The 20,536-nt window shown below is 53.3% G+C and overlaps 1 protein-coding gene across 14 annotated transcripts in view; it reads left to right on the top strand.

Annotated features, from left to right (window-relative positions):
• Positions 1 to 20,536, top strand: part of PTPRF (protein tyrosine phosphatase receptor type F) — a 392,629-nt gene that overhangs the window by 356,729 nt on the left and 15,364 nt on the right. For 9 of the 14 annotated variants that reach the window (XM_037403535.1, XM_037403536.1, XM_037403537.1 and 6 more), the window contains 5 exons: positions 228 to 239; positions 2,588 to 2,703; positions 8,582 to 8,679; positions 16,566 to 16,689; positions 18,667 to 18,842. In XM_037403535.1, the coding sequence (XP_037259432.1) occupies positions 228 to 239; positions 2,588 to 2,703; positions 8,582 to 8,679; positions 16,566 to 16,689; positions 18,667 to 18,842 (526 nt within the window). The remainder of the gene's footprint in view (positions 1 to 227; positions 240 to 2,587; positions 2,704 to 8,581; positions 8,680 to 16,565; positions 16,690 to 18,666; positions 18,843 to 20,536) is intronic. The other 5 variants (XM_037403550.1, XM_037403549.1, XM_037403545.1 and 2 more) reach the window with 1 other exon arrangement.

The following is a 20,536-nucleotide window of genomic DNA, read 5'->3' as shown; positions in this document are numbered from 1 at the left end:
TTGCATGTGTTTGGGTAGCCTGTTCAATTACAGTAGGTCATTCTCTATCAGCTCAGTTCTGAGGTTCTGCTCCTCCTGGACTCTCTATTTACACATGTATCTGTAGCTCGGGGAAGGGAGCAGGCTTTGTTGTCTGATTAAATGGAGCTCTGCTGTGCAGTCAGTGCCTTTCTGTGTCAGTGATCATCTCATTCTGTTCTTCCGTTTCTGCTCTTCCCTGGATCTAGTAAGCAAGAAAGGTATGAATCCATTTTATCTTCTTGTTTTGCTAAAATCTCAAGTCTATTTCCCTTTTTAAAAATCAAGCCTGAAGCTACTAAGGGGTATCTTTGGTTTTGGGAGCATGGAGCATGCCAGCCCAAGGGGTTTACAAAGACTTTGTTTCCTCAAAGGTACCAACCTCCTAGCAATTGTCAGCCTCTCACAGCTCTGAGGGAGACAGTTCCAACATAAAGACTTCCGGGATTGTTTTTGCAATTAAATTAAAAATCAAAAATCCGACAACACTAGCAGTTATAGGGGTTTCTTTGTTTTCTCAGTCACTTCAGACTGAGAGCTGTTTCATCAAGAATGCAGGTGCATTCTTGCAGTCTGTAACAAGAAAGCTTTGAGGGAATACCAGGCAATTTTAAGAAACAAAGTGTTAACGGGTCTTTAAGGACAGAAAATGGCCCCAGAGGGAATTTCTGTACCTGGGCCCCATAGATGCTGTGCCCAGCTTGGCTGAGCTTTGCTTTGTCCCAGAGTCTGGTGTGGGTGGAGCACCAGGAAGCAGCACCAGCCCACTGTGCTCAGACCTGACATTCATGTCCCTGCTGCGTCCTAGCCCATGCAGCAGCAGCATATCGCCTTCCCGCACCACCTGTGTGCTCAGGGTGATGCTGTGTTACCCACGGGTACTACTTGCTGTCCAGCTTCTCTTTGGAGGCATTTTCTCCCCGCGATAACTGTGCAGCATATTCACAGTGTCACATCCACAACGGGAATGAACTGAAACTGAGTAGCAGTGGATAGCTCGGGATCTGGAGGTTTGTTTAGCAGTTGCCCTGACTAGGCTAATGAGAGAGACAAACATTAATTATGTGTTCTGCCCATTCCCCAGAAAAGCTGGGCCACTTTGCTCAGGGGCTCAGGGACTGGTACACAGTAGCACATGGCACATCCTGCTGTGCTCCTGATAGGAGAAACGCTGCTTTATTTGTTTGCCATGTATTTTCCTTTCTTTCTGTCAGTGCACTCAGTTCTACAGCTCTTTTGTCTCTGTCCAGGCAGCTAGAAGGCTTCTGAGATGTTGAGATGACTCAGAGTAGCGTAAGACTCACAAGCTGGTCCTCCCCATTGAACAACTTCAATGTTTGATGCAGCCATGGGCTGCAGATGGAGCTTGCTCACAGTCTGGGCCTCAGAGGGAATGCAGGTTTCACTCATGATTTATGCATTAAATTTTCCCTAATTGCTTCTCACTAGTGCCAGCCCAGCATGCCCAGCTCCCCATGGAAGTGATAGTGCCCTGGGCGTGTGCAGAGCATTTCTGATCCTGTGTGGCTCAGGGTCACCGCCATCCAGAGATGCAGCTGCCTCTGTGCAGAACCTGGCAGCTCTTCAGGGTGCCTTGAAATGCCTCACAAGGGGGTAGAAAACAGAGACTGACTGCTGCGATTCATGGGATGGTAAATAAGCTGGCATTCATGCAGATTAGCAGCGATGCAGCTTCCTCTCTTCTAGAAAACGTCAGGTCAGGAGAGGGATTCACCATCAGGCAAAATCCATTTTGGGGCTGTAGCCAAAAGACAACATCTCAGTGTATTGCTGCGTACTCAGCACGCTGGCAAAGTGTCAGGGTCACCACAGACTCAGAAGAGAGTAGTGCTGTCCTGCTCAACACCCCTCTCTACTGCATGGGTATATCCACTATACTTGTAATACAGAGCAAGAAGTGGGACTTAAAAGAATCCCTAGAAACCCTTCTTGCGCTGTTAGATTTTCCTTAATATTCACTTGTCCACTTCTTGATTGGATCTGTCCCTGCTTTGCCTGTGCATTCCAGCAAGAGCCTGAGGTGGTGGCATTGTTCTAGGCATAAATATAGCATGAAGAGACAACAGTGTATTTTATTGTTCCATTAATACACGCCTTGGGTGCCTTCAACCATTCAAGACATGTATTAATGGCCCAATAAAACACACCCTGAAGAGCCTTTACACTATTATATTACAGTATTCTATATTTAAATATTTCTAATACTTGAAAAATAATTTTATTATATCCTTCCACTGCAGGAAATAGTTCCTAGAGAGAGTAAGAGGAAACAACATCTTGCATATATCTGCTTTTTCTCTAATAAATGTTATGCAGAATATCACATTTCAAAGTGCCTCACTAATCAAACCTCTGTCATTGCTTGCATATGATCCTTCCTGTTTCATAGATGGGAAACAGGAGGCACAGGAGGGGGATGTGACTTGCCCAGGGCCCCAGTGAGCCTGGGATGGAGCTGAGTATCTGGGACGCTGGGACCCCCAGACTCCTTCCCAGGGTCGTTCATGCTGGTCTCTGCCAGAGCTCACCTGCTTGTCTCTGTCCATAGGAAAAGGGCACACTCCCCGTCTTCCAAGGATGAGCACTCCATTGGCCTGAAGGACTCGCTTTTGGCCCACTCCTCTGACCCAGTTGAGATGAGGCGGCTCAACTACCAGACTCCAGGTAAGGAGCAGCTAACCCCCTTGCAACCCTCCAGTTCCCCTTCGCCAGGTTCCCGTGCCAGAGGAGGAGTTGCAGTCCGCCCCCGGCAGCAGCTCTGCCCCTTCTCAGTCACAGTGGCACAGGGGGGAGCTTAGACCGAGGATATCCAAGTGTCCAGCCTCTGGTTTGCAAATCCTTCTCCCTGGCCCTGTCACTGCAGGCACACAAGGCTGGGGAACCTGGATGGGGACAGCCTGTTGTGTGGTCGTGTGTCAGACGTTATGTGAAGCTCACTGCCGTTGCCCAGAGCTGGGAGGAGCCTCCAGGGAGAGCTGGGAGAGCTCATCAGTGCCTGCACCTGCGTTGCTCCCGGGTGCTGTGCTGGCTTGGTCCAGCCTGGGATTCAGCACTGAGCACCACTGGTGCAGTGCCGGCCACAGGGGCTGCATCTGGGGGGATCAGGAGGTACAGAGGGCCCTTGTACTGCTGAGGGTATCCCAGCAGCTTCCTCCTGGGATCTTTGGTGTGCTGACCCTCCTGCTCTGCTCACCAAAAGGTGAAGAGCTACCTGCAGCCTACATTGCTCCCCAGCCAGTGCTGTGGCCCAGTGAAGGGTGCTGCTGGTCACAGTGGTCTCAGCACAGAGGATAAGTTCAGTAAAAGCTGTTGCTTTCTGCATGCAACTGTTCACTGCAGAGCATCTTGTCATGCCTGTACTGGCCTGTAGTGCCTCGGAGTGTAGCTAGTTCGCCAGCCCATACAAGCAACTGTACTTCACACTGCAGAAAGGTCTCGTGCTGCTGCTTTGTGCCTGTACATTTCTGATGGCACCGAAAGCACAGTACGTGTCATTGTACCAATCAGAGACAGGCTCACCCTGACTCGTTCAGAGCCTTTCAGAGAGTCCAAGTCCTAGATGAAGTGGCGGAGCACTTGGGCTTTTGAGATGGAGGGAGCCGTCCAGCAATAAATGAGGCACATACAGCTCTTATAACTTGCAGCTCCTCCTGGTCTGTAACCTACTTTCCTTTTCCTCCTGCTGCTCATTCATCTAAAAGCTTTCGTCTAACAGGAGAGTTTTGAAGGGACCATTTCCTGATGTAAACCTGCTGTGTCTGTCTGGGAGGGAGGGTAAGAGGAGCCTTTCCCGTTGCTGCTCACAGCGGTCTGGCTCAGACCTGGGGTGGGCTTCACCAGCACATCTCCCTCTGTGCCAGAACAGCTGTCAGAGATCCATAGTTAGTGAATCTCCCAGGCAGTATCAGTGGCAGATCTCATGGGTAGGATGCAGCCACAGCCTGGCAGTTGCCAGCAGACCTGGCATGTTAATTGGCCACAGCACACACCAGTATGGTATTGCAGCAGAGGAGGAAAATGTGTGGGGAGCCAGGGAGCCACCTGCACTGGCAGAAGATCTCAACAGGCAGATCACTGGGAACAACACTAGGGGAGGGGTTCACACACAGTCAGCAACAGCATGTGGCTTCTTAAGAAGCAGCAAGGTGCTGAACAGGGCTGCTCCAGGACACCTGTGCGTGCAGACAGGCCTCTGTGACATGCCTCCGCTGCCCAGGAACACAAGAGCCATCTTTGCTGTATGCTCATGGTTTACATTGCATGGAGGAGTGTGACAGGTCAGTCTTGTGCCTACTCCCATCTACAGCAAGGTCAGGGTTTGCAACAAGGGCATCCCTTGCTAGAGCTGTTGGAAGGGTCAAGAGCTGCCATCAGAAAGAGCAGCCTGGGAAATTTTCCTTTTCCTGCCTGTGCCTAAGGATAAGCCAGAGACGATGGCTCATTCAGTAAGTTTGCAGAGCTCTCTGGAGAGACAAAAACAACCCAAAGTGTCCAGTTCACTCAAGGCAGCAGCAGTGCCCTGGGGTGCTGCTAGCTGACACTCCCCTGCCAAGTGACAGCAGTGTGCCCTCCTCCCCTCCTCCCCCCTGCATCACTTGTGAGGCTCTGCAGGGTGGAAGCAGGTGTTGTGCAGATAGAAGTGACTGTTCCAGCTCCTGACGAGCTTGTTCTCATTAATGAGGAGGCATGAAAACCACCAAGCCCAGTGGGCCCATGCTGTTGCCTCTGTCACCTGCTCAAGGTCAAGGCAGTGCTGCGTGGATGCACTGATGAGAGGTGCTGGCCACCAGCCCTGCACACTTTGGTAGCTGGTCTCCCTGCTGGAGTGTGCTGAGCAGGGAAAACTTGTTTAATGCATAATTAATTGGGCTACTGTTATTAAATATTAAGCTTTCTCATATTCATGGTTTTTACTTCAGACAAGGGTTACTTCCCCCACTGTCGGTGTCCCTGTACTAACGTACCATTGTGCCAAGTTGCTGAGAGGATACAGGGCCAGGCAGTGTCCCAGTACACCGTGAAAGGAGGCTGAGTTGTGCTGCTGATGAGCTACAAGCGAGCTGGAGGCTCAGGGGCACTGAGTAGAGATTGCTGGGGCTGAGCGCAGTCCTCCTGGCCACCGAGCAGCACAGGTGTCCCCTGTACCTGCCACCCACCTGCCCCCTTGCTGGCTCCCCTTGGGCACAGGGCCATGGACAGTGGTGTGCAGTGTGACCTGTAGTTCTCCATGTCAGATGAAGACCTGTGCGCTCTCTCCCCTGCAGGTACCTCCAGCTCCACGTGTTTGTCAGCATCAAGGGATGGTGCTGGCCAGGGCCCAGTGTGTAACAGCCAGCCACAGAGCAGCCCCCAGGGCCAGGCAGGCGGTCCTGTGCGGGAGGGAGGCTCCCGGTGCTGTGGCACATGGTGCTTACCTTGCATCTTCATCTCTTTGTCTTGCCGTTTCTGAACTTCTGCGATGATGACTAAAGGCTAATGGGATTTCTGTTCTTGCCCCATTTCTTTTCTTTGCAGGTGCCAGTGTCCCCAGTTGCCCGAATATCTCAAGTTAGTTTTAACTCCTGTATTTATCTTTCAACACCTTTTGCTTTTTCTTTCCCTTTCTCTCTCGTCTCTGTAGTTTTTGTTTCAGTGTCATGAAGGTCACCCTCACTCACAGCAGACTGTAGAACAGCAGTGATTTCACTCTGACATGACATGTGGGGCCAAGCTTGGGTACTGTTTGCGCAACACTACAGCAGCTCACCACGGCACAGTGCAGAAGGGAAGGCCCTGGGTGCTGGGCTGCCAGGAGGCTCCTGCAGCAGACCTTCACCTGCTCCCAGGCCTCCTGTGCCCTTGCAGTGGCATGCCAGGCTCTGCCATGGCACCAGGCCTGCAGCTGGCCCTGTGTGGAGACAGACCCTGGCCGTTCTGGAGGGGGTGGGGTGGCCAGCTAAAAACCCCTAATGGACAAACTGGAGGGTGCTTTGAAGCCCAGTAGTTGAACACACTCTCCTCCTACCTCAGGCAATCTGGCTTCCCTGGGCTGGGTCACCTGTGCCATAGAGTTAGGCAGAATGGATGCCAAAGGATGCTATCTCTGAACTGCTGTGCAGTCAGTCTCCTTGGCAGTCTTGGTGCCAGAGTCCCAGGCACAGAGCAGAGGGACTTACTGCTCCAGCGGGTTGGATGGAGTAGTACCAGGACTATGAGTGTAGCTGCCCCTTTACCTCTTGTTCTGTGAGCTTCCAGTTCACTCTCAAACCACCATAAAAGCGTGGCTTCCCTGCTGCTTGATGTACAAGGCGTCTGCATCTGCATGCAGGAATGGGAGAAATACATAGGACAGATGTTTCCCACAGGAGCAGAGCCAAGGGCTTGCAGTCTGTGGCCCTGCAGGCATTGTGAGACCTCTGAGCCCTTCTAGCCTGGTGGGGAACTCGCTGTTCCCTTGCCAGTCACTGGAAGAGCATGTGAGGTCCTGGTAGTGTGTACAAATCCCCTCTGTCTTGCCCTGCACCGTCGGTGGCAGTTGTTCTAGGTTCACCATAATGGGGCACCAACCACCTCTTACTCCCCATCTGCTCTTGCAGCTACTTTGTTGCTGCAACACTCCTGTGGCCAGGAACGCTGAAGTTTGGAGAGACCCCATTGTATTTCTCAGCAGGGATGTGTGCCTGCAGCTCTGCTGTGGTCCACGGCTCTGCCATACTTCATACATAGCCACAATGGGATAAGCACGTACTGTGGCCGTGTTCCAGGCTCTTTCTTCTTCCAGCCGCATACTTCTGCCTTGGTCCACCACTGTACTCCTTCAGTTGCTCGTCAGTAAGAGCTCTGCACTGCAAAGGCTGCTCCTGAGCTGCAGCCTCTGGTGCTCTGGCAGCAATAAGCAAATTGTGCAGAAAACCGACCATCATCTTTGTGAGTCTGCTCAACCATCTCAGGGATCCTGATGGGTGAAGTGGCAAACAGGACCGTTTGCAGGAGGACTTCAGCGCAAGGCAGAAGAGGAACCTTTCCTTCTTTGTCTGTCCGTGTGCTCTCAGGCCATCCATGGATAGCTTTGCACTATCAAGTGATAGAAAGACAAGTGTGTGTTGGATTGGGTCTTGCCTATGTGCAGCAATGTCAGATGGTGAGGAGCCCTGTGTTGGTGCAGTGGCTGTGGTGTAACACTTCCATTTTACCACCTAGTGACTTGTCGCCACTGTGTGAAATGCACATACCCAGCCTGGGGGCTGCTCCATCACCTCAGCGGCCCATCACTGCCATCTGTGGCAGCGTTCAGGCTCCTGAGTGATTGAGAAGCTCCTGGCCATGCTCCAGCCTGTCTCCCTGGGTGTGAATCAACAGCCTCAGCCTATTAATAATCATTATTACCCACATGGGGTTTCTGGGAAACCCACAGAGCAGCCAGTGGAGTCACAAGCCTTGGGATTTGGATGAGCCAAGCTTTGGATGAGTTGTTTCACAGCCACGTTCCTGCCAGTTCACCATCTCCGCTTCAGAGAAGGAGATTGCAGTGGTTTGCAGTGGTTGAGCCCTGAACCCTGGGGCCCCAGTAGGGCTCCTCCCGATCCCACATGTACACCCCCACATCACCTGTCCCCCTGTGCAGGACCCGTGGGATCCCCTCCTCCAGGCCTCTCCCCCGAGCAGGGCTTGGGCTGTGCCCAGGATGAGCCATACTGTGCAGCCCTGCTTTAGACAGGGCAAGGCTTCTGCCGTGGCTTGAGCTGCACCCCAGCTTGCAGCAGCCTCCCAGAAGCTGCTGTAGGGCACATCGCTGCACATGGTGCCTTGCACGAGCCAGCCCAGTGGAGCTGCATTTTGGGCCCTGGAGCTCACTCTGCCTTTGGAACCCCACTGAAAAGCACCGAGTTACGCAGATGCGGGCAGAGCTGCTCCACAGCTCTCTGAAAGTTGTGCAATCTCCAACCAGGCGAGCAGCCGTTCCTCCATGGGGCCCTTCCCATCTTCCTCTAGCTCCCCAGGGGCTGGGCAGCACCTGGCTACCCAAAAAGCTGTGCACGTACACCACAGAGGTTTCCCCTGGTGCAGGTCTGGGCGAGTTCCTTTTTGGCTGATGCCATTGTTAGGGGTAAGCAGGAGGATGAGCCTCAGCCCTTGGCAGCGAGAGCGCCAGAGAATCGGCGCCTTCAACTCCAGCCCGTGTGGGAGCCTGGGAAGCGCACTGACAGCATGTCCTCGGCCCGTTCCTGCCAGGGGCTTGCCCGAGCCCCTGCCCGCTGCGTGGCCTGCTCTGTGTGCCCGGTGGCTGTACTGTTCGAGCATGCTCCACCCGGTCATGCACATTCTGCACCTCACCTTTCTGTTTTGTTTCACTGAACCATGTGCTCTGAGAGTGCGTGCAGCATGCCGTGTGGTCTCGCTGACTTCCCATCCATCCTGCCCAGCACTTCACACATAGTCACACATGTCTGCCTTGCACCTACCTTTCGGGTTTGATGTGAACGTGCCATTGTGGAGCCTTCCTCAACCCTGCAGAGCCATAACCCTTCTCCTCTCCCTTTTTTCCTCCTTGTCTTGCTTGCAGGCATGCGCGACCACCCCCCCATCCCTGTGACAGACCTTGCCGACAACATCGACAGGCTGAAGGCCAACGACGGGCTGAAGTTCTCTCAGGAGTACGAGGTGAGCGTGAGAGCATACCAGCATACCGGGCGGTGGGGGCAGAGCGTGGCTGGCCAGGACCCCCGGCGGAGAGGGCTTGAAAGCTGAGCCGAGCCTCCCCCGCACCGGTACTGCCTGTGCAGGCTCCGCGCCAGCCCTGGGAGCCTGCCAGCTCTCCCTGCCAGCCCCAGAGCGGTGGGAACTCGCCTGGAGCAGTTGAAGCATGGCTTGTACAGGGAGAGGGCCTTGCAGCCGAACGCGCAGCAGCCTGCCGTGCTCCCACCATGGTTACGGTCTTGGGAGTGAATGGGAGTCGTGTCTACCCGCCCAGACTGTTGCTGTTTGCTTTGTTCTCCCGCTCCGCGAGGATTGCCCTCCATGCAGGTTGGCTGAGGTATTTCAGTCCACAGCATCACTTCCATCTGCATTCAGAGCTTTGCTTTCTGTGCCATCCTCTGCTGCCGACAAACAGGCATTTGGGGTTTCATTCCTGCTTTCCCCATCTAGTCTCCCCCTGCACGCTGCTGGACTGTGCTGGCATTAGCTGTGCCATTTAGCACCTCTGCCACCAGAAACTCTGCTAATGTCCCACTGCCCTGGAGCAGTCCCAGCTCCCCTCCCTACATGGAGCTCTTTGTGACTGTGCCCTGCAGTTCTGAGCTACAAACTTCCCAGCGGTGCTGGGTCACATTCCCACCCTTACCCTTATCTCTGACGGAGCCCCTGAATAGGTACCGTGGACACCTGCCACCACTGCTGCCTTTGCTCACAAACGCAGGCACGTGCTGGGTGTTTGGCGAACACTGCCATCCTGCACTGCACCTCTCCCAGCCTGATCCCCTCCATTTCTGTCCTCCCCTGAGGACAACTTGCCGAGGGGACGCACACGTGGAGGGGAAGGGCTGACCTGCACAAGGGCTGCTTTGCCCTTCTTGCCACTCTCTGGGCTAGATGACTAGCTTGAAAATATGTAAAGCTGGGGAAAGTTCCTCTGCAGCCATGACAGCAGCAATGGCAAGATTATGTTTTCCTCTGCTTACATGCAGTACCTTCTTGAGCTGCAGGGGGCTTGTAAATAAACCCCCCACTAGTATTAAAGAGGGAGTAAATTTGAGAAGTGTCCTTTGCACGTGTTATCACTTCTGTTTGAATTGTTATCTGCCTGTGCCTGTGGCCTCCCCTTCCTGCAGCGTACCTACACTGATTTATGGGATGAAATCAGAACATCTGCCCACAAGGTAGGATTATATATGCCAGGAAAGGGAGAGCAGATCTCTACGTTGTGGAGGTAAGGGACAAATTCCAGCTAGTTCAAAGGGTCTGCTGCACATATCTGAGGAAGGGGCAGAGCTCCTTTTTGCTTCAGGATGCCAAGTGGAGGGCTTTGCCATCCCTTTGCATACTGCTGTCTAGACCAGAAAGGAGCTGAGTGTTCACCAGCTACAGCATTACACTGCAACTTGGGAAATGTTTAGAGGAATAATGTGCTTCCCTTGCAGTTACCTGTGTGTTCATGTATGTCCTGCCAGCAGTGCCAAGGTATACAGTCATATCTGTCTGCCATGGGCTTTTTGTTACAAGTCCAGCTGAAATGTTAAGCAGGGCTGTCCACTGCGCTACAGGCAGACTGTGCCTGTGCTGTGCTGGGAGGATTCAGCAGGATCCAGTGTCTGTGCGCTCCCATCTTCACACTAGGCCCGCGCCAGCTGGAGCCTGCAGCATAATACTGAGATGTGGGAACTGTTTTGGAAAAAATGAGCATTAAGTAAATTCTCTTAGCTGTTTTCATGAGCCTCTCTTTTCTCATTTCTCTTTCTTAAGAAGTATCATGGCTGGTTGAGAGCACCAATCAGTTGTACTTTTCATGTTGAAGCAGCTATTAAGTAGCTGATTGTTGCATGTAATTTTTTTCCCCTGGATTCTGCTGTATTTGACTCATATCAGCTAGAAGTTTGTGAGCATGACAGGCTCATACGGTGTTTGACACTAGGATGGACCCCAAAGCAGAAGGGGTTGCCCCTTGCTGGCATGTGGGGATCAGTACAGTCATTCCCATTTGAAATGCCCATGAGAAAAATCCTGGCCTGAGTTTGCAGAGAACAGCAGCTGCTTGGGCAGGATTGTGGCAGCAGTGGGTCTGCTCTCATCCTGGTCCCTATGTGCGCTGATTTGGCAAGGTGACAGCTCCCTTTGAGGCCTGTGATGGGAGTCCTGAAGGGCAGGATGGGCATGGCACGGGCTGCTGAGTCAGGGAATCTACAGAGTGGATGTGGAAATAGCAGAGGTGGGAGGGAAGCAGGCTGTGCAGCCCCTGCGGGAGCCCAAAGGGCAGGAACCACAGCTCTGCAAATTCTGTGCAACTGCAGTCAGGAAGTGATGATACAGGCCCAGCACTTGCCCTGGGACTGTGTGAGCCCCAGACCTGTGCAGAGCCGCGTGGTGACCCAGCACTTCAAAAGATGGAGGCCCCAACCCTGTTTCCCTATGGCATGCTAGTGCTGCCTGAGCGGGCATAGCACAGCTGAGCAGGGAGAGCTGAGGGACAAAGGCATCACAGGTGAACCCCCAAGGCCCATTTGCTCTTTGATTGTGCTCTGGAATAGTTGCATTTTAAGTGTTTTTGCAGAGCAGCCTGACAGCCTAACATCTCCGTGGGGTGCAGGGCTGTTTATAGATGGCTCACATTCTGGGAGCAGTGGCACCACAGGCGGAGAGCAAATATTTAACAGCACTTTTAACCACTGAGGCCAGCTGGCTCAGAGCCATCAGTCTGGTGTTCACTTTGGTTGTGCAAGCGATAGCAGGGTAACCTAGACAGAGGTGACACAAAACCAGACTTGTCAGCACCTCCCTGCATGCCTGGGGAGGGAGCAGGGAGGGTGGCAGAGTTTTCTTGGAGCCGTCTGGCCTCCATTCCTACAGGTCGGAGAACAAATGATGCTGCTCACACCAGTTGGCCAGCCCGCATGGCCAAGCAGCCCGTGCAACGAAGGCAGCACAGAGAAAGCGAGCTGTGCACCGGCTGCAGCAAGAGCAGGCTCCTGAGCTGCAGGCTAGCCCTCACCCTTGATGGGCAGGGAGCAATTCCCACGGGACCTCCACGTACTCCTGGTGCAACAGGAGAGGTTGAACTGCAGGTGCTGGGAGCTGAGGCGGCTGCAGGCACAGTCCACTGCTGCAGGCTGCTCTGGTGTGGGGAATGGCACAGCCCCACCATGCTCTCCCAGGCATGCAGCAGAGCTGGGGGGAGCGGAGTGCAAGGGTCTGGCAGCAGCAACCGGCCTGGCCACTCCAGGAGAATATTTCATTTTTAGTGTACAGTGAGGGCTACAGTGAATTTACAGTGTGGGATTAATGGAATTAAATAAGTAGAAGGGAGGCTGAATCGATTAATTATTTATCCGCGGGCTGTGGCGGGTGCTGCAGCTGTGTTGGAGCGCCTCCTGTGGGCCGCCGTCCCATGCTGCAGCCTGCGGACGCGGGGCAGGATCCCGTGTCGGATGAGGGGGGGTCGGTACTAGCACTGGTACAAACAGGCGCGCACATACGTATGCACCGCATCTTGCACTTGAACTGTGGGATCCAGCAAGCCGAGCACTGCTGTCCCTTTTGTTGCTGTTAGCAAACACGGGACAGACTGGCTCCAGCTAGGGCTGCTTCCTGCTACCTTGTGGCTGCTGCCATTTCTGGGCTAGATCCTGCACCACCTCCCCAGGGGAAAATTTTTTTCCTTACGTCCAAACTGCAACCTGTGGCCATTGCTCCTTGTGCCTAGTCCCTTCAGCATGTCCCTCCAGTGGATGGCCCCTGGGAGCAGAGCAGGCTGGAGGTGATGAGAGCCAGGCAGTGTCCTTCATAATCTTTAAACGGTACATGAGATCTGACTGCGCTCCCGCTTCTCGGCGTGGTGGGGAGGCTGCAGCCCCTTCCCCATAGTTTTGTATGGAGAGAAAAACACTGCTGGCCTGCCCAAATCCCATGTTTGTTTGCATTTCCCTTAAAGGCAGACAGGGACTTTGCGTCTGCCATGCCTACAGCCCTGGCAAAGCAGCTTAAGCAGTGGGAGAGGTGCTTGGGTCCCTGGGGCTGGTTAGCCCAGGAGGTGCTGGACCCAGGGTAGCTGCATGTTGTGTGTTTAATGGGCTGACCTGGAAGCTGCCTGGCAGGCACGCAGCGCTCACGTTCCGGTAATAAGAATAGTAAGGCTGAAGTGCTGCCAGCGATTGATTCAGGAGCGCATTATGTCCTCATTTGAGGCGCAGCGCAGACTGACAGTGGTCAATGCTTGTGCTAATGCGGTTGATTTCACATGAGGCCGGGAAGCACTCACAGCCCCAGCGCCTTCCCCTCCCCATGCCCTTGTGCAGCCGCCTCTGCCCAGCTCCTTGGCTGCCCCAGCCAGGGCCAGCCAAGCTGCTGTGCTGCCCCAGAGGGCTGCCTGCCCATGCCTGCCAGGAGGCAGCTGCAGGGGCTCCGCATGCAGAGGGGGTTTGGAGCTGCACTGAGGAAGGGGAGCAGCAAACCCAAGGTGGACAATATCTGAGAGACAAACTGGCACCCAGGGATGTTTTCAAGATGTTTGTAAAGTGCTTTTGAGTCTGTCGAGGAAAAAGCCTTTTTCCAGTCCCGTTTCTGTGGCTCTGTCTTTGTGTTGATGGCAGTAGCAGCAGGGCTCCCTGAGCTGCTTTGGAGAGATTGCTCCTTACACCTCTGTGCTGGGAAGGAGGAGTTTTACTAATTGGGCTTTTTCTTAATTTGCACTTGCTATCTTACAACATCTCCCCTGTCACTTTAAAGTAAAGCAAAACTAAAAGTCATGGTGCTTTTAAGTTTGTTCCTGGCTCATTTCCTTCCAATTTCCCAGACCTTCTGCTTTCTAGGAAGGATGAGTTTAAAGTGTTACTTTGATCAAGTTTGGGGATGAAGCATTGATTCCTGTGAGCCCCAGAAAGGAACCTGAGCAGACTCCCAGTGCTCAGGAAGTTGGGGAGCAAAGAGGAGAGACAAGGCAGTGCTGCCATAGTCAGGGGCTGCAGAGCATCATACAGAGGTGGGGCAAGACTTGCTCCAACTGCTGTCCAAGCAGCCCATCATCCTCCCATTTATTTACCCATTTGTTTGCCTTAAAGGGGGGAACAGGTGTACATTAATTCATCACCAGAGTTTAAATTAAATCATTTTACTTCTAAATGAGTCACTAATTTGCAGGAGTATTTAATTACAGCCTCTTTGCACTCAGGTGCTGTATTACTTCTGACTTTCTCACCTGTTTGCCCTCTTCAGAGGCTGATGATGATTAGACCATTTCTGCACATCCTCATTGCACATCAAAGCAATTAACCCTAATGGCAACACCTTGATGCTGCTCCTCGATTCTGGGGGCCCTCGGCAGCCTCCTCTTCCGCCAGGAAATAACCCTTTCCACCACAGTGGCAGGACACAGACTTGCACACTGCACCCCACAGCTTGGGCAGCCCTGCAGCCTTTTGGCAGTGGTTTACAGCGTAGATTGAGCACGAACAACTGCACTGAGCTCTCCCTGCCTCTGCTGTGAAGGGAGGACTCGCTCCAGCACCCACCTGTGCCTGGCACTGAGTGAGTGTTCACAGGGTGCAAGCAGGGCTGGTGCTTTCTTGTGTCTCTCCTTAGCGGCAAGAAAATGCTCACTCATACCTTTAGGGCCAACCTCAGCTCCATCACTAGCTAGCCAGCTCTCTGCGTGGGCTGTCTGTGCAGACTAAGGCCACCTTTTTGACAAAGAAATAGGCATGGGTGGATTTTTCTCCTTAGTGCATCTATTTGTGCTTCTCCTTCGTGTGCTCCAGACTGACTAGATCGGTATCAGAACCCCTGTCACTCAGCTCTACTCCAAACAGAGAAGTCTTTATGCATTTTGTTCCTCTTAACCTTTTCATGTCTTTGATCATTTCTACTGCCCTTCTCCAGTTCAGCCCCACCATTAGGTGGGCAGCAGTCATCCCTGCCACACAGCTGAGGGAGGAGAGCATCCAAAGAGCCGATTCAGTGGGCAGCCTGTCCTGAAACCAAAATATAGGTGCCTCAAGGAAATGAAGTGCCCTAGAGAGCCGTGAGTTGCACCGGGACAGCTCTGTGCCTGGGCAGAGGAGCGTGCAGGGGCTGTGGCAGCCAGGCCTGTGGGTTTCCAGCCAGGAGCGTTGCCTGCAGCCTCCACTCCCACCATCCATGCTGCAGGGCCTCTGAGCGCTGCTGCTGCCTGCTTATTACGCTGATAATAGAAAATTACAGGTTTTCTGTAGGAAATGTCTATTTACATCCTACATTTCCCAAACTACCTATTAGCATCGCTGTGATGTCACATCCTCCTGTGTGTTTTCGTCAGCAGCGGCCCCTCTGCTTGCAGGCAGCCTGCTGCTGCGGGGTGGGCTGGCAGCGCGGGCCACATGTGGGGACAGGCCACACGTGGGGACAGGCACAGGCGGCTGCCACCTGCCTCGGGGCTGGCGCCTGTTCTCAGGGCTGGCGCAGGCAGTGCCTGCGCTCCGTGCCCAAGCTGGGTGGCTGCACCCGCTGCCAGCCACTTGGGAAGGGCCTGCTCAATGGCACAGGAGGGTAGGGGACAGCGACGGGTGTCACCTTGTGCACAGGTGGAGGTTGGTGGGCTGAGCAGAGGGACCGTGAGGGCTGTTCAGGCGAGCCCAGTCAGAGAGCTGTACTTCCCGGCTCAGCCTTTTGCTCACAGCTGATCCAGAGCTGACAGTCTTGTGGGATTTTTACAGCTTGAGAAACCTACTGCAATGGCTCTCTGCCAAGCGATGAACGTGGATGCCTGCAGAGAGAATAACGTGCAGTGCTTCCCCTGGCCTGTTTTTGCTCAGTACTTTTGCCTGTGGGCCAGCAAAGCTTCAGAGACCCTGAGCTGGAGCGTGATTTTAAGAAGGCTTTGACTGTGTTGGTAATTGTGGGGCAGAGAGGTTCACAGGATGACTGATTTCTGCTCTAGCTGCCTGTCCCAGGCTTGCCCAAGGCTGCATGTGCAAAGCAAGTCCCTGCGTGAAGCAGCTGTCTCACATATCTCTCAAAGAGGCCATCCCATCTCCGAGGGGTGCTTTGGGGATGGTCCTTTTTCACCTTGTTTCATGCATGGACAAAAACAACAGGAAAGGCTTTGGGAAAGGGCTGCCTGGCCATGGAGGAGTCATGCACTGGGTGCGCCAGCACACGGCCAGTGAGAGGAGCACTGGGTGTGGGAGTCCAGGACATAGGTGGGATCAGGATGTGCGCTTTTCAGGCAGCTGCAGAATGCGCAGGCCTTTGCCCAAGATTTATAAGCGCATCTCGTCTCCAGGTTTATAGTTCTTTGTCACTGTATTAACTCAAATGAGAGATGTTTACTTTGCATAAGTAGCTGGAGCAATGTATAGTAACCTATCAATTTTCATGAGTATTCCCTGGCAAAAGCTCATAGGCTCTTGCAGGACGCTAATACCTAAAGCTCCTGGGGCACAAGACACCCAGGGCTTGCTATATTTCAGGAGACTGCAGTTCAACAGCTAATAAAACTGCTAGGTCAAGAACTGCGCGGTCAGGTCTCTGTGGAGTCCTGGCATAAGACCAAATTTCTGCTGATGGGTAACTCCAGAGGAAAGGATGAGCGTGCAGCCAGAGTGGAGATGAAGGCTCATCTGCAGCAAGCTGCCCTAGTGAGGGGCTGCTCTGCCTGCAGGTCATGGGAGTCAGGTCCCACTGGGGCGTGGGTTTCAGCGTGGTCTGGCTTGACACTGCTGCTGGGGACACCCACACAAGCTGTGTCTGGCCTTGAGAGAGGTAAGTGGGGGGATGCAGATTTACTGACTGAAACACGTGAGCTGCAGCATCCTGCTGTGCTGTAATCACTCCTGACTCCCTCCTCCTCTTTCTTTCCACAGTCCATTGATCCCGGGCAGCAGTTCACCTGGGAGAACTCCAACCTGGAAGTGAATAAACCGAAAAACCGCTATGCAAATGTGATCGCCTATGACCATTCACGAGTCATCCTGACTTCCATTGATGGTAAGAGTGACTCCAGAGTGGGCACCGCAGCAAACGGTTGAACCTGACTGTGGCAGGGGACCATCTTTTTCCCTGTTCTCAGCTGAGCAGGGACAAACACCAAGAAACATAACAGCAGGAGCAAATGTGTGTTCTGGCTGGCAAGAAGAGAGGAAAGACTCTGCAGAGTTCCCCCAGCTTTCCCACTGTCTTCAGTGCAGTGTGCCCCATATGGTTGCTTCTTGCTTCTGCTGGTCCCAGGAGCCTCCCTTCTCGCTGCTCGCCCCCCTGTGTGACTTTAGCTGCCTTCCTCAGCATGTGGTGGGACATGGCACTGTCAGCCCTACCACCCTGTGCCCCAACACGACTGCATGGCCAGTATCTTCCTCTGGGACTTGTCAGTGTTTGCTCCAACTAAGTGGCCAGAGCTGCACAGGGTGAGCGTTGCCCCTTCCCCTGGGGTATCAGGCTCCATACATCCCTGTGCTCCATGGGAGATGCAGCAGGCCCTGGTGTTCATAGCACTTGAGCCCAGTGGCCCCACATTTCTGGAGTCTTGGCTAATACATGCTTTTAGTGCCTGCTTTGTAGTCACCTTGCACACAGGAGCTGGAGCCTGGATACCAAAGCCTGGTACCTCACCCATTCCCACTGTTTTGTAAATCAGCACCCTGCTCTGCATGCCAGTACTGAGCCCTATTGTGAGGGAATGAGGAAGATGCAGCTAATTCAACGCACCCTTGCCTGGGGAAGTGACTGGGACCTGGCTTTGAATACTGGTGGCCTTGCAGTCACTAGCATCCTTTTTCTTGAGATGGAAGTCTTTTCTAATGCTAATGCACTGCTCATCCTGTGCGGGAGGAGGAGGGGGTCCCTCACAGCAAGGCCTGTTAAGCAGCAGCAGCTATGCAGAGGCCTGGCATGCCTGATCATGGGCAAACCCTTAGACAGCTGTGGGGTGAGCACATGGGGGAATCCCTGCTTTCCAGCCTGACTCAGTTGCCATAAGTAGTGTCTGTGTCTTCCTGGGAACAGTTCCCAAAGCGCCCTGCCAGGTCCCCGCCGCCGCCGGTGCCAAGGGAGCCGGGTGCTGCACTCCAGCTGCTGCTGCTTCCCCAGAGTCACCAGCACTTTATTTCTGGTGGAGACTTGGAGACTGCTGGGACGCGTAGAAAATTCCCCAGGACAGAAGGGTGAGGGGGAGACCCCCAGCTTTATTTCCTTCCTCTAATGAAATGCAGATGCACTCTCCTTGGGAGACAAGGAGATACCTGCTGCTTTTTCTCCCTGCAGCCCGGGCAGCCTATGCTGAGCAGGGTTTGGAAGAACAGCCCCAGGCCTCTGCTTTGCCATTTATTTTACTAACTGTATGTTTGCGTTTTAAAGGCCTTTACAAGAAAGTCCTTTCCTTAAAGTGGTGGAGGCAGAGTAGGAGTTGGAGCAGCCTCTGCCAGCAGGCAGCAGAGGGGGGTCTCACACTGAGGAGGGTTTCAGTGGTGGTGGGAGGAAGGTCTCTGGCTCCTCTGGGGTACTTGTCCCTGCAGGAGGGGTGGGAGGACATCCCTTCCTGACATCCCCTGCTAACAGAGACAAGCTAATGAAGCAGCCTCATTTTTAAAAGGTGCTGTAGGACCATAACAAATTGCTAGTGAATTTAAGACAATTATTTCAATCAGTTGCTTGGGGCCAAACGAGCTCCTTAATATTCCTGCCTGTGAATTTCCCTTTGTGTGCGGGTGGCAGCTGTCTCTCTGCTTTGGTGCTGCCTGCTTGTTGCATTAATGTGGGAATTACAAAGGGTTCTTCTTTGTTCAGGCACCATCCCTGTCCTTTGCAGTATCCTGGGAGAGATTCTGGCATCACCCTGTAAAGGAGATTGTCGAGAGCCTTGTGAACGTGCCAGCCTCTTCCCCTGCTTGCAGAGGGCAGCAGAGTGATAGGCAGCAGGGTCATGGGCTGCCCCTGGAGTAACCAACGCTTCGCCCTCTTTCTCCACAGGAGTCCCAGGCAGTGATTACATCAATGCCAATTACATTGATGGGTATCGGAAGCAGAACGCCTACATCGCCACGCAGGGACCTCTGCCAGAAACCCTCAGCGACTTCTGGAGGATGGTGTGGGAACAGAGAACAGCAACTATAGTCATGATGACCAGGCTGGAGGAGAAATCCAGGGTACAGTGTGTGTTTCCTCTCTTTTCTGGAGCTGGTGGCAGGGGCAAGAGAGAGCTAAGGGCATCCAGGGAGAGGCAGGTCCATTGGTGTGGCTCACTGCTGCAGGCACCCCAGCAACAAGTGTCTTGTAAGCATATCCCTGTATGACAAAAGGGTGGCAAAACCTCCTGTCGATGCTGCTCTTTAACCTCTGTCTTGCCTGTGTGTCTGCATGCACACCCATCCTTTCTCTGCCCACATCCCTTGTGCCAAAGGGAGAAAAGAAAGCTCTGAGATGGGGAGTGCTGACGGTCCCCGAAAGCCTGGGGGTTGTGTCTGAGAAGCTGCAATGGGTAGGTGGCATCAGCAGCATCCTGCAGCCTGACAGGGCCCTGGTGTCTCTGGTGATGCAGGGAAATGGCTGACGGGGTCTCATTGCAATAACAAGACTAATTTGTGCCTTGTTCAATGATAACATTTATAAATGATCAGCTCATTCTGCCAAGATTAGATATTCTGATGTAATAAATGCAAAGCTGCCTGAAAACCATGGGGACGGCACAAGGTGGAGAGAAAGGAGCAGGAGCCCTTGCTGCAGATGATGCTTATGGTGTCTCATGGCAGAGGCTCCCGCTCACCCCCTGAAGCAGCAGCTCATAAGCTGTGACCGAAGTGCTCCCATGCCCAGATGAACCCTTCAGGCAAAGCCTGCCTAAGCAGGAGGCAGCTTCTGCCTCTCATGATTCAGTATGTTCCTAAAAGTAAAATTTTAGCAGTGAGCATTTGTACTTGCAGAATATTTTAGTGTTGCCATGCCAACAGCAGGAGAAGGGGCTGTGCACTCAAGCTGTGAAGCACTGGTTATTTTTAGCCCAATAAGCTCGTTCTTGAGAAGCAGAAACTGTCAAGTTTGTGTTTAGTTAAAACTTTTGCCCGCATGCTCTCACTCCGTTTCAAAGCTTTAGCACCGAAATGCTCGCAGGGGTGTCCTAGCTCACGCTGGCTGGGAGGAAGCAGCTGGAACAACTGATCACCATGGCAAAGCAGATCTGCTTTTTCTGCGTACAAAAATAGGCTTTGTTCATGGGCTTCCCCGGCTCTTACAAATGCCCTACAGCCTGCAGGGGAAAACTGTTTCTTGGAGACAGGCTGCCTCTAGAGATCCAACCCCAGGTTTGCACTGTGCCTCCCACTGCACAGCCCTGCCTGCTCCATCTGATGGCCACCATCACCTGCCCGGTCCAAACAGGTGAATTAACCTGCCTCGTCCTGCGGCTCAGGGCTTGCACCTGGGCTAAGCAAGATCAGAAGGTGCTGATCAACTGTTCTCTTCAGCTGGGGGTCATATGGGGACTCTCTTGTGCTTTCACATTTCAGTGATGAAGCGTATATTCGAAGTACGAGGAAAAGCCCTTTTAGGTTGCTAAGTAAATCCATGCCCAGAGTCCTGACTTAACTTCTAGGCTGCTTAGTTAAGGGAAGGCACTCCAAGGTGCCTGTTTCTCAAAGATAACGGGTTTCCTTTGACCCCACAGGCACTTGTCTTTGCCTGAGATGCCTTTGCTGCTGAGCGGTGCGTTATCTCCCTCCAGCACGCTCCCTGTCATGTCATTCTGCAATTACCTCCTGTGGTATTGGTTTCTGTCCCAAATACAGTGCACGTGGTCAGGCTTCTGGTGATGGGACGGGCACTGTGAATCCCTGTCACGGGCAGG

This window comes from Falco rusticolus, chromosome 11 (assembly GCF_015220075.1).
Source record: "Falco rusticolus isolate bFalRus1 chromosome 11, bFalRus1.pri, whole genome shotgun sequence".
Taxonomy (NCBI): Eukaryota; Metazoa; Chordata; class Aves; order Falconiformes; family Falconidae; genus Falco; species Falco rusticolus.
Note: the sequence above shows the minus strand (reverse complement) of the source record. Positions and strands in the feature narration are given on the sequence as shown.